The sequence below is a fragment of the Carcharodon carcharias genome, chromosome 11 (genome assembly GCF_017639515.1).
Source record: "Carcharodon carcharias isolate sCarCar2 chromosome 11, sCarCar2.pri, whole genome shotgun sequence".
In the NCBI taxonomy this organism is placed as follows: domain Eukaryota; kingdom Metazoa; phylum Chordata; class Chondrichthyes; order Lamniformes; family Lamnidae; genus Carcharodon; species Carcharodon carcharias.
This window is the reverse complement of record NC_054477.1, coordinates 163,714,944-163,728,770: the sequence shown is the minus strand read 5'-3', so window position 1 is coordinate 163,728,770 and position 13,827 is coordinate 163,714,944. Positions and strand designations below refer to the sequence as shown.

At 44.6% G+C, this 13,827-nt stretch overlaps 1 protein-coding gene across 1 annotated transcript in view; it reads right to left on the bottom strand.

Moving 5' to 3' along the window:
* The window catches only part of LOC121283943 (collagen alpha-6(IV) chain-like), a 254,424-nt gene that overhangs the window by 211,604 nt on the left and 28,993 nt on the right, over nt 1-13,827 (bottom strand). The window contains exon 3 of the mRNA XM_041198738.1: nt 4,679-4,759. Within this exon, the coding sequence (XP_041054672.1) occupies nt 4,679-4,759 (81 nt within the window). The remainder of the gene's footprint in view (nt 1-4,678; nt 4,760-13,827) is intronic.

Here is a 13,827-nt window from a genome sequence, read left to right as displayed (position 1 = left end):
GCTGCCAAACCTACTGAGGTTTTCCAGGTATTTTTATTTTTGCTGTGGTATTCTGTCCTTTTTTCACTCTCTATCTCTCCCTCACTCTCTATTCCTCCTTCTTCCTCATTTGGTTTCTCTCTTTCTGACTCTCCTTGTCTCTTTCTCTCTCTCTCTCTCTCACCTTTTTAATATACTCCTGGCTCTTTTGCCCTTTCTGTCTGTCTGTCTCTCTAAGTTTCTCGCTTTCCCCACCCCATCTCTATTTCCCTCTCTGTTGCCTCTTTTTCTCTCTCCCTATCTTCCCCTTTTGTCTGTCTTCCATTCTTCTCCCTTCCCATTTTCTCTCTCTGCCAATCTTGCCTTTTCTCTTTATCCTCTTTGACTCTCTCTCTCTCACTATGTTTGTTTCTGTATGTCTCTCCTTCTCTTTCTATCTCTCTCTGTCCCTGTCTCTTTCTCTCCTTTTGTCTCCCTTTGTCTCTGTGTCTCTGCCTCTCTCTGTGTGTCTCTCTGTCTCTATCTCTGCATTGCACTGACTCTCTCTCTCGCTGTCTGTCTGGATCTCTCTGTCTCTCTCCCTCTGTGTCTCTGTGTCTCTCTGATTCTCTCCCTGTCCCTGTCTCTTTTTGTCACTGGTCTCTACCTGTGTCTCGCTGTTGCTCTCTGTCTCTGTCTTTCTCTGTGTTACTCTGAATCTCTCTATCTCTCTCTTTGTCCCTTTCTGTCTCTGACTCTCTCTCTTTCTATCTCTGTCTCTGTCTTTTTCTCTCTCTTTTTCTGTCTCTGTGTCTCTCTGCTTCTTATGTACGGTTAATCTTTGCTCGCTAGATGGATAATCAGAGCCAGTGTGCCAATGATTTACTGATAGATCCAGAGTCAACAAACTCTCACAGCACTAACTCAGACAACCCTAAAGTATCTAGACAGGCATCGTAAACTGAGCTCTGGCAGCATGAGGCAGTGTATTTTTCTACGCCATCTAAATTTAGTAAAAGGGGTCCTCACTCTGTCTTTGATTCATTTACAGGATATGGGAGTCGCTGGCTAGGCCAGCATTTATTACCCATCCCTAATTGCCCTTGAGAAGGTGGTGGTGAGCTGCCTTCTTGAGCCGCTGCAGTCCATGTGGTGTAGGTACACCCACAGTGCTATTAGGGAGGGATTTTGACCCAGCAACAGTGAAGGAACGGCCAATATATTTCCAAGTCAGGATGGTGAGTGACTTGGAGGGGAACTTGCAGGTGGTGGTGTTCCCATCTATCTGCTGCCCTTGTCCTTCTAGATGGTAGAGGTTGTGGGTTTGGAAGTTGCTGTCTAAGGAGCCTTGGTGAGTTCCAGCAGTGCATCTTATAGATGGTACACACACTGCTGCTACTGTGCGTCGGTGGTGGAGGGAGTGAATGTTTCTGGATGGGGTGCCATTAAGAGGGCTGCTTTGTCCTGGATGGTATTGAGCTTCTTGAGTGTTGCTGGAGCTGCACTCATTCCATCACACTCCTGACTTGTGCCTTGTAGATGGTGGACAGGATTTGGGGAGTCAGGAGGTGAGTTACTCATCACAGATTCCCAGCCTCTGACCTGCTCTTGTAACCACGGTATTTATATGGCTGGTCCAGTTCAGTTTCTGGTCAATGGTAACCCCCAGGATGTTGATAGTGGGGGATTCAGTGATGGTAATGCCATTGAATGTCAAGGGGTGATGGTTAGATTCTCACTTGTCGGAGATGGTCATTACCTGGCACTTTTGTGGCGCAAATGTTACTTGTCACTTGTCAGCCCAAGCCTGGATATTGTCCAGGTCTTGCTGCATTTGGACATGGACTGCTTCAGTATCTGAGGAGTCGGGAATGGTGCTGAACATTGTGCAATCATTGATGCAAAACAAGTTAATGGAATTGTTACAAAAACAGAAGATGCTGGAAGAACTCAGCATGTCTGACAGCTTCTGTGGAGAGGGAAACAGAGTTAACATTTCGAGTCCGTATGACTCTTCTTCAGATACAGACATTAGCAAATGGAATTGTTACTGTCTTTGGGCTGAAAATGAATGGAGGGATAGGGCCATCTCAGAGAGAAAACTTTGCTTCAGGAGCCCCAACTCTGAATCTGCAAAAAGGCACCTCTGACAGTGCAGCACTCCCTCAGCACTGACCCTCCGACAGTGCAACACTCCCTCAGCACTGAACCTCCAATAGTGCAGCACTCCCTCAATATTGAATTGAAGCCTGAGTTATGGGTTTAATTCTCTTTAATGAGCACTGAATCAACAACCTTCTGATTGATGTGAGTATCTAGAAATCTGCAGCTGATACAGAAAGCCATTGTTCTGTTTTCGAGTCTCAGGATAGAAAAACTGTATCTTTAGCCTGATGGAGTGTTATCTCTGTACAAACAGGGACATATCCTAGTTACCAAACCCCTTCAACCCTGGTCAGCAGCACCAGGTTGATGATCACACAGGGGGTGGGATTTTCTTGCCCCACCCACTACTGGGATCCATCATTCCTGCTGAAAGCCAGTGGACTTTTGGCTGAGCTGTCGAATCCCCTGCAGCAGTTCTCACCCACAACAGGGCCGGGGAATCCTGGCCATGATCTAACTGAATGGAGCAGCCGGCTTAAGGGGCTGAATGGTCTGCTCCTGTTCCTATGCTCTTATGATTTCAGGACCACCGAGGGTGCACAAGGTTTGCCGGAGTTTAAGCAGGGCACAGCAATGGTGTCTTTTGCATCGACAGTCCAGCCAGAACCTACCCTACAGGAAACTGGCTTTCTGACACTGATTGCACAGAATCTCAACACTGGAACATACATTAACCATCTCAATATGGGAAAGATAACAATGAAACACAATGCATTGACAGAAATAAAATCAAAAAACTGCGGATGCTGGAAATCCAAAACAAAAACAGAAACAGAAATACCTAGAAAAACTCAGCAGGTCTGGCAGCATCGGCAGAGAGGAGTAGAGTTGACGTTTTGAGTCCTCATGACCCTTCAGCAGAATGGGATGTTCTGTTGAAGGGTCATGAGGACTTGAAACGTCAACTGTATCCCTCTCCGCCAATGCTGCCAGACCTGCTGAGTTTTTCCAGGTATTTCTGTTTCTGTTTTTGCATTGACAGAAAGATTATCATAACATTTTTAGACCTTATTCTTTCCAGGATCTCAGAATCCAATACTCTTGTCTCTTGTAAACAGCCGGATGGGGTTATTTAACATTCAACTGCCAGGTTATAGTCAGAGTTGAACCTTTTATCTATATCAAAACATTCCTCCAGATTATTAGTGAGTCAATGCTGGGAAATCATGTTTGAGAGGATGAATCTCTCAAAACCTGGCTCATTCTCTAGACACATTTAGTTATCACTTATGTTTTTTCCATCCGTGTGCCTTGACTCATGAGTGTTGCCATGCTGCCAGGGCATTGGGATGTTATATGCCTTGATTTTCCATATTTTCTTCAGATCTTCTCTGTGATAAGAAGCCAGGAATGCAGCTACCTATCACAACACGGTTTAAACACACCAAGTGACTCTGCACACACCTCAACTCTCCTGAGTTCATCTCACCGAAGCTCATTGATATTCATGGAATGAGAATCCTGTGAGGCACCATGCTGGGGGAGCTATATTATCCACTATGAGATATGGGTCTGTGATTGGACAGCACCTGCCGAACAACCCTGAGTGTGTCAATAGCTACACTAACGACCAATTTAAGATAATCAGTCGATCCCGTGACATGGCTCATTTACACTTGCAGGGAGCAACATACATTCATACACAGGGACCCAGTCTCTGCAAACAAAAGGAATATGTTCAAGCCTTTTGCCTTTTTTGAATTACCCGGGAGTTTGGGGAGCTTATAGTTAGTTCCCTGTTGCTTTTTTCATGGAAATGCCTCAGCCAATCAGAGTTGACTTGACAGCCAATCAGCACCCTTTTTTCTCCGTTAGTGTAAACTGTTGTGATTGTTTGAAATTTGGCATTCTTGCGTTTGTCCTGATGAGTGCAAGACAAAAAGCTTGGGTAACATATTTCTCTTTTCAGAATATACTGTAAAATTGCATTTGTTTCTCTTCTGGTCCCTGACACAATAACTCAATGGGCTGCAGATCACGTAATGCTTTAATATTGATAATAACTGTTCAAAGTGCGGAACTCGCAGATTTAACATAATAGTGGCTGCCTCAAGGTGGTAGCGATCACTGGAGGACCCCTGATTCTGTCACACCTTCCCAATTCTGCTTGGAGCCTGCCCCCGCTCTCAACGTGAACCTTACATCCAAAATACTGCCAGTTGCTGCTGACCTTGAAGGTTCCGGTCTATTCCAGGAACGATGAACCAACGACTGGAACCAACCTAGAACTCGACATTAGGTTGATGCGGCTACCTGCTCTATTCCAGATATCAAGCCGTTTATCGAGCTTGGATGACAGTGAGGAACCAATCCCACATTCAGGAATCTCTCTCTCAGTGAGGAGTCTAGTCCAGTGCCAGCCTCAATCAGGCAGTGTGCTGTATACAGGGGGCTGGGTGAGGCTGCTGGAAGCTGTCACATCATCGTAATGCTATTGCCTGAAACTCTTGTGAAGGAAGGTAGAGGGAAGGACAGGAGAATGTCCATCCTAATCTGTATTCACTGAGCACTCCCAAAGCCCTGTAAATTTAGCAATCCGACAGTGTGTACTCACTCTGGCTCCTTTCTCTGGGAAGCACTGGCATCCTGCACTGCAGTCTCTCCCATTACAGGGTCCTGAGTACGATTTTCCACCCTAGGAGAAAACAAGAAATGAAAGCAAAATGTGACTCAACAGATATTTAAGGAGTTAGTCTTTATCTCTTTTGTGTTTGACAAAAGTTTCACATTATTCACTTGCAAATGTTAAAGGCAATTGTAAGCTACTTTGCAAAATCCAAAAGGAATCAGCCTGGTGCATTGACCTGGGGACAGGTAACTCACTTGTGGAGTTCAGAGTTATACAGAGTTAGGACAGAGAAAGAGTGGGAATGGGTTAGATACGGGCACAAAGAGGGGGTCAACATCCTGTGACCAAGAACACTTTCGGTATGTTAATCCTCCCATTGAAACCTATCCTTCCAGTCAATTAACTCCAATCAAAGGAATATGAGGAGTCCATTCAGCCCCTCCAACCTATCCCACCAATCAAGCAGATCATGGCTGAATTCCAACTTATCTCCATCCACCCACTTTGATTCCATAACCCTTTATCCCTATGCCCAATAAAAGTCTATCACAGTTTGAAATTTTCAATTGGCCCCCAGCCCTAACAACTTTTTGGGGGAGAGAGTTCCAGATTTCCACTCCCCTTAGTGTGAAGCTGTGCTCCCTGACATCACCCCTGAATGGCCTGGTTTGAATCCATGGTATTGGTTCCACGTTGATTCTCCCCTGGGCAATGTTGCTTCTTAGCTATGTGTGAAGGTAGATCTCTTTAGTCTTGGCACATTGCTAGTCTCACAACAGCATTGAAGTGACAGTCACATTTGGCACAGCGATTAAATCAGTCACAAGGAGAGCGTGGGAAACAAGGGAGCTGAGTAATGAATTTGATAGGTGGAAAATAAATAGCGACAGAAAGCCAGAGAGTGGCTGGAGTTGATGCAATGATTCAGTGAAGTGATTGAGTGTAGGTAGCGTTGCAGTTATTGACAATAAGAACAAACATGCATGCAAATACTGTGGTGATACTTTCCAATGGCCCAAGATTGATGTCTGTGTCGCAGTCCACAGTTAAAGGACATGCAGTTTATGATAACTTAACTGGTCATTTTCAATGGGACTGGATGGTGTCAGATTGTTTCTCACAATCTGTTGGAGCTGGCCAACGTTACCCAACTCTGTCCTCACTGTTCACGGCTCTGTACACTAACCAGTGCAGTAGAGAAAAATCATTATGGTCTCATCATCAGATTCCATTATGACTGTTACCCTGGGAGAAGACTCAGAGATATTTGAAATCAATATTTGTTTCTCCAAATGTGATGAAACCATTTCGATACAGAACTATTGTTTGTCTGAATGAGGTGAGTTACTCTGGTAAACTGCACCAGTATCAACCTCAGTATACTTGGTAAACACCTTGGGAACAACTCACTGCAGCTGAAATCAATACAAGGATCACATCCACATTGGAAATTGAGCAGAAATTGACCATCTCACTCCACATCAGTTAATTCATGGCTTAATGGACAGCACTCACTCTCGCCTCAGAGTCAAAGGTTGTGGATTTCAGGTCCACTCCAGAGCCTTCAGCCTATAGTCCAGACTGGCACACCCGGTATCCTGTCAAAGGGTCAGTACTGAGGGAGTGCTGCACTGTCAGAGGGTCAGTACTGAGGGAGTGCTGCACTGTCAGAGGGTCAGTACTGAGGGAGTGCCGCACTGTCAGAGGGTCAGTACTGAGGGAGTGCCGCACTGTCAGAGGGTCAGTACTGAGGGAGTGCTGCATTGTCAGAGGGTCAGTACTGAGGGAGTGCTGCACTGTCAGAGGGTCAGTACTGAGGGGGCACTGCAGTGATCTCTGAGCAAGGTGCTATCTTCTGGATGAGACATTAAGTGAAAGCCCATCTGTCCTCTCAGGTGGATTTAAATGTTGCCTAGGTCATTATTTTGAAGAAGAGCAGGGGACTTTTCATTGTTGTTCTGGACAATACTTATCCCTCAACCAAAGTCATTAAACAAAAGTTGACATAACCATTATCTGATTGTTGTTTTTGGGAGCTTGCTGTGCGCAGATGGACTGTAGTATTCCCTACATTACAGCAGTGACTACACTGCAAAAATGCTTCACTGGCTGCAAAGCACTTTAGGTCACCTGAGGTCATGAAAGGCGCTATAGTAATGTAAATCTTTCTATTGTTCTGACTGTAACCTGACCGACTCTGTTCTTGCCTCAATATAGTTACAAGTTCAAGATTCTTAACCAGAAGAATTTCTTCATAAAATCGACACTTCCTCTCTAGGGATAGCAACGTTGTATGATAATGCTGAGAGAATTCAGTGGGCAGAGATGATTCACACAAAGACAATAATATTGACATCAGTTTTCAATTGGAAACAGAGCAGCAGTGGTTTAACCAAGAGGGCACTAGGTGGTTGGATTGTGGTTCTGGGCTGTCGAATGCAGTTTGTTCCCATGAAGTGGGGTTAATGATATGGTGCAATTAGTATCAGGGGAATTAACCCAATGTACTCAGGGGATACATCCTGCACAGAAACAAGTAGCTCAGGACGGTAGAAGACAGAATAACTGCTTGACTTCATTTTCATCTGTAATCTCTTTTTGTGATGTTTCCAACAAACCCCAGAAGAGGGAATCCCCAGGAACAAGGAATCCCCAGGAACAGGGAATACCCAGGAACAGGGAATCCCCAGGAACAGGGGAACACCTGGAACAGGGAATCCCCAGGAACAGGGGAACACCTGGAACAGGGAATCCCCAGGAACAGGGGAACACCTGGAACAGGGAATCCCCAGGAACAGGGGAACACCTGGAACAGGGAATCCCCAGGAACAGGGGAACACCTGGAACAGTGGGAACACCTGGAACAGGGGAACACCTGGAACAGGGAATCCCCAGGAACAGGGGAACACCTGGAACAGGGGAATCCCCAGGAACATGGGAACACCTGGAACAGGGGAATCCCCAGGAACATGGGAACACCTGGAACAGGGAATCCCCAGGAACAGGGGAACACCTGGAATAGAGAATCCCCAGGAACAGGGAATCCCCAGGAACAGTGGAACACCTGGAATAGAGAATCCCCAGGAACAGGGGAACACCTGGAACAGGGAATCCCCAGGAACAGGGGAACACCTGGAAAGGATGAAATTGTTCTTTCTCCTTGTGGTCTGACGTGTTCAGACTGCCTGTGCCTATTTGATTGTGCAGCTTTTGAGGGTTTTAACGATTCCCCAGTAGTTTAATGGGACGGTGCACCTGCCAAATTTTTACCCATTACTTAACCTTTTTATATCCCTTTGCAGACTCTCTATTATGTCCTTCTCACAACTTACTAATATATCACCCCTAGCACCATGAACTCTTATCTTATGGAGTAACCTTTTATATGACACCTTATCAAATGCCTTTTGGAAATCCGACTACACTCCATCTACTGGTTCCCCTTTATCCACTCTGCTTGTTACATCCTCAAAGAACTCTAATAAGTATGTCAAACACAGTTTCCCTTTCACAAAGCCATGTTGACTCTGCCTGATTGTATTATGATTTCCTAAATGTCCAGCTACTACCTCCTTAATAATGGATTCCAGTGTATTCCCTGTGACAGACGTTAGGCTAACCATTCCTGCTTTCTGTTTCCCTCCTTTCTTGAATTGAGGTATCCATTGGACTTTGGAATGGAGGGGTTATAAGAACCTTTTGCCCCTGACTAGGCCAGTGGGGCAGATGGGACGACAGGGACAGGACAAGGGGAAGGAGATCTGTACTCTGAACATTTCAATTCCCTTGGCCCTTACAGAGAGCTGCAGAGTGCACCTGGTAAAACCAGACCAGATTGGCAGCAACTGGGGGCTCAAGGCTGAGGACTGAGAGCAGACCCCTTGAACATTGGAGATAACTTCAAAATGGTCTCCTTACAAACGAGAGCGAGGCAGCAGTTCCTTCATCGTTGTCAGGGTATGGGTGAGGAACACCGGCCTGTGGCGTGTTAGTTATAGGACACTGACACCAGGGACACTGACACCAAACTAAGCCTTATCTTAATGATAAACAAACAGAAAGAATGTGCATTTCTACAGCTCCTTTCATCACCTCGGGATGGAGTATAATGTGGGAAAATGTGAGTTTGTCCATTGTAGCAGGAAGAATAGAAAAGCAGGATATAATTTAATTAGAGAGAGGCTGCAGAATGCTGCAGTGCAGAGGGATCTGGGTGTCCTGGTGCATGAATCACAAAAAGCGGGTGGAGTATAAAAGTAGGGAAGTTTTGCTACTGCTGTACAGGGCATTCACCTAGAGTACTGTATACAGCTTTGGTCTCCTTAAGTAGGGACATCTTTGAATTGGAAGCAGTTTAGAAAAGGTTCACTTCCTGGGATGAAGGGGTTGTCTTATCATGAGGAAAGGTGCAAGTTGGGTCTATATTTTATTTAGAAGAAGGTGATTTAATTGAATCATATAAGATTTTGAGGGAGCTTGACAGGGTAGATGCTAAGAGGATGTTTCCCCTCCTGGGGGTAGGGGTTGGGGGCGGCGGGGTGTCTAGAACGAGAGGGCACCGTTTAAAAATAAGGGCTCTCTCATTTAAGACTGAGATGAGGAGGAATTTCTTCTCTCAGGAGAGTCATCAGTGTTTGGGATTCTCTTCCTCAGAGAGCAGAGGAGGCTGGGTCATCGAACATATTCAAGACTGAGTTAGACAGATTTTTGATCGACAAGGGGGTCGAGGGAATGGGAGACAGGCAGGAAAATGGAATGAAGGACATGATCAAATCTGCCATGATCTTACTGAATGGTGTAGCAGGTCTGATGGGCTGAATGGCTTTCCCTCCAATTTCTTATAATCTTAAGCCTATCGGCTTTGGTACTGAACTAACAGCTGAGGGGTTGTTAAACTGAATTGGGTTTACATCAGGAAAAAAACCTCAAATGTGCTGAACTGTCACAAAGGAAAAGAACTGGTCATTATTATCCTTCAGGGGATGGAACCTGTGCCCCATACCGGTGACTGCAGGTGACTGCAGTCCCATGCTGCACGATTGACCCCTAACACACTCAGGCATTAAATGTGGCCTTGCCAGTGCCCACGTCCCAACTAAAAATACGTTGCTACTGAATTCACCGACTTAGGCTGGGAACCCGTTGTGTACCGAGGGCCTGAGCAATGTCTCCTTGAAGTTGTGCGAGTGTGTGGTACCGCTCAGGACTTGTTCCCTGAGAAATACCACACACTCACTGTGGTCATGCAGCACTGAATAAAACTAACTGCGCCCAGCAACTGAACTTTAAAGGGAAGATTGAACCAGGACCCTTCCAGCTCATTCACACCTGAGTTTTGGTGCCATTGTTCTTAACTTACATGACGTACATTAACCTACATTACATCGGGTTACATGGGATAGACGGCACAGAAACAGGCCATTCAGCCCAACTATTCCATGCTGGTGTTTGTCCCCCGCTCCATCTTTCCTCATCGAAATCTACCATTGGAAGCCTCTATCCCTCCTCCCTCCGCTAGTCGTGTGGCAGTGTTCCAGTTCTTTTACAAACAGTGAATGCCTCTACACTGATCCCCACGCTCAGAGTGGGCCGGTGATGGAGCACCGGGGCTATCTGGAGCAGTCTACAATTGCAGAGGTCAAGTCACATGTCAATCCATTTTGACTCACTTTCCCTCTGACTCAGTTTGCAACATTTTAATGGTTTGATTCTGTTAGCCAATCTGTGGGATGGTGAAATCACTGACCTAGCCTTTGACAGCATGTCTGAGAGCTGAGCTACAGCTGGATACACATTACAGGCATTTGTTTTCTCATAATTTAGTCTATTATTTCACAATGTCTGAAACAGCTGAGAGTTTGTTACCAACTCAGAACTGACTCAAATTCAGGGATTACACTTGTGGGATTGTTTTGAATACTGTATTCATGCTATTAGAGCAGGAACCTTGTTGGAGCTGAGAAACATCACCTTGAATTTTTTCCATTAGAAATGTGTCAAACAGTTATCATTTTTTGAGTGAAACATGCTCCAGGGAGAGAGTCAGGTTGTGTTCTTTGTTAGCAGGTTCATGTCTGCCCTCTCCCTGCACCGAGTGCACTCAGTGAAAGAAAGACAAAAGTTGCGTTTCTATAGCATCTTTCATGATCTCAGGACATCCCAAAGTGTTTTACAACCAGTGAAGTACTTTTTGAAATGTAGCCACTATTCTTATGTAGGTAATGTGGCAGCCAATTTTCACACAGCAAGTTCCCAAAAATAGCTGCTTTCTGAGGGGAGAATTCGAGTGCTGTTTTTCTTAACCAAGCGTGCCTCACTCACTGCCTCATTGCATTCATTCCATCGCAAAAAAACCCAAATAAAGGCAACAATTCTGAAAAAAATCCGACCCCATATATTTGCTACATTAAGGGAAAGGGACAGAGGGAGATTTCCACTGACAACCTTGGACAGACTGACTTATCCAGGTCCACAGGAACACACAGAATTCGATCATTCCGTGTCAGGGTCAACCCTGACTCCAGGTTTAATTTACTCTGTATCAGGGCCGACCTGGACTCCAGATTTAATCTGCGTTTACTGGATATGTGTAAATTCATTGAGATCACTGCACTAAAAATCAGGAGAAGTGTGCTGTGTTAGATCAATTTTTACCAGCCATGCATTCAGAACCATAGGGAAAGAGCGGGGGTGTGGGATTAATTGATAGCTCTTTCAAAGAGCTGGCACAGGAATGATGGGCCGAATAGCCTCCTTCTGTGTGGTAAGGCTTTATGATCTTATGATAGTGGGGTAGAATTCTTGGAGAATTTATCCTTATTAACTCAGAATGAATTTGAAGCAGAACCATTTCTGACCGAGGATAACAGCTGGAATGTAAATGCTGCTGAAGTCTTAGTTACTGAAGTCTTAGGTAACCAGTCCATGCATCAGTTTCCAATATCATAGACCTTAAGATTAAACGCTTCAAATAGCAGCTGGGAAACGCCTCAGGAGAATTAAGGCGATGGCTCACAGATAGTCTTTCAACACTGAGAAATTGGTTTCAGTTAATTTCACGCTCCCTTGTTAGATCAGCCATGGACAGATGTGAAACTGCACATCTGGTTGGAGCCAGACATCTGAAACAGGATCAAATTGCTACCAGAGTTATTAACTGCACGACAGGAATTTCTCCTGATTTTGTGGGTTTTTTTACCGTCTCAACATAAATACATCCCTGATTGGAAGAAGAAAACTTTCCAGGTTCACTGGTTGGGAGCAGGACTAATAGTGTGAATTGACCAACATTCATCAATCTGCCAACATTTAAAACAGGTTATCTGGTCGTTTATCTGATTGCTTATTGTTTGTGGGAGCTTGCTATGCACAAATTGGCTGCCATGCTTCCTGAAATATGACAGTGGGAGCACTTCAAAATTACTAATTGACTTAATTAAAAGTGGCTAGATGATGACATAGTGGCAACATCACTGGACTAGTAATCCAGAGGTCCCAAACTAATGCTCTGGGGGGTATGGGTTCAAATCCCATCACGGCAGCTGGTGGAATTTAAATTTAATTAATAAAATCTAGAATATAAAGCTAGTCTCAGTGATGGTGAACATGCAACTATCATTATTGTAAAAACTCATCTGGTTCACTATTGTCCTTTTGGGAAGGAAATCTGCCATCTTTACCCTGGTCTAGCCTACATGTGACTCCAGACCCACAGCAATGTAAGCCACTTAATTCAAGGGCAATTAAGGATGGGCCACAAATTCTGGTCTTGCCAGAGACACTCACATCCCTTGAAAGAATAAAAGAGGAAAATTGATGGTAAATCACTCTGGAATGTCCTAAGGTCATGAAAGGCATTATAGAAATGCAAGTTCTCTCTTTTTAAGTCTACAGGTGAGGCTGTTTTCCACAAATATTACCGGTTAGGGACACAACTCACCCAGCAAGTGATGAAAGCAGAAAGATGAAAGCCTTTAAACGGCTACATTTTGGATGCTCCTGATCTACAACTACGCTCCTAGAGCAATGGGCTCTTCCTCAGCCCAATCCTCAAATCTGTAGGAAACTCAATGCTGCTATTGGTTTATGCTGAGACTGGAGGTTTGGAAAGGGTTATTTCTTTGTGCTGATGCCTCATTGATGGATCAATCTGAGATTTGGACCTGTCAGTACCAATGACATAAGACATTAATGAGAACTGCGACTAAACTGTGACCTTGTGGATCTATGGTACATGTCAATGTAACTCATGAACAGAAAAGCATGGGCCTATTATAGACCACCCATGTACTTGTTTTATACACCGCACGTTGACTTGTCCAATCCCAGTGTCTTGTATGTAATCCTTAAATGGGTAACATCACAGGAGTCTTTTTCTTGCACAGAGAACCCAGGTGAAAGGTCAAACACAGCCTCTGTTCTGAAGGCACACCAAGTTTGGAAAGAATAAAAAGAGGATATCTTGAAAGTGATTACGAACATACTTTTTCTGTGTCAGTGTTGAGAGTCAGAATGCTACATTCCATGGATGCCAAGAGTCTCCAGATTCCTGAATTACCGTACAGTTAGCAGTGGAACACTCAACCTGTCTACGCTAATTAATATTGACACAACTTCCTACTCTCTACATCTCTTGAATGCACTCATGGTAATGCCTATTACTGATGGTGTAAGATCGCGCAGACACTGAACAAAGTCAATTTCCTGAAACCAGTTTGCTAACAGCCTCCAGCGTTTCCAGGCTTAAAATGTAATTATTCTTTCAACCTCATGTCGACTTACTATCCATGGACTCCTTTCTTGGGAGGACAGTTGGTCTATTGAGTGCCAAACTCAATGTACAAAGTGCTATTGATAACCAATAAAGGCAAAATCACATAGAACAGGCCTCCAAAATGGCTTTTTGTAAGTGTGACAGACTCTTCCTTTCACAAGACAGACTCAATTAGCTTTAATTGGATTATGTTGGTGCAACTATAAATTGGATACCAAATGCACCAAAGGGAAGGGATTATGGTTCGACTCCTTCAGGTTTCTCCTAAGTCAGACTGTTTCAATGTGCTATTTGGAAAGGACACTTCACTGTCAGTTTCTGTAGTTTCAACCTGGGGTAAAAAGATTTAGAGGCACCGGAC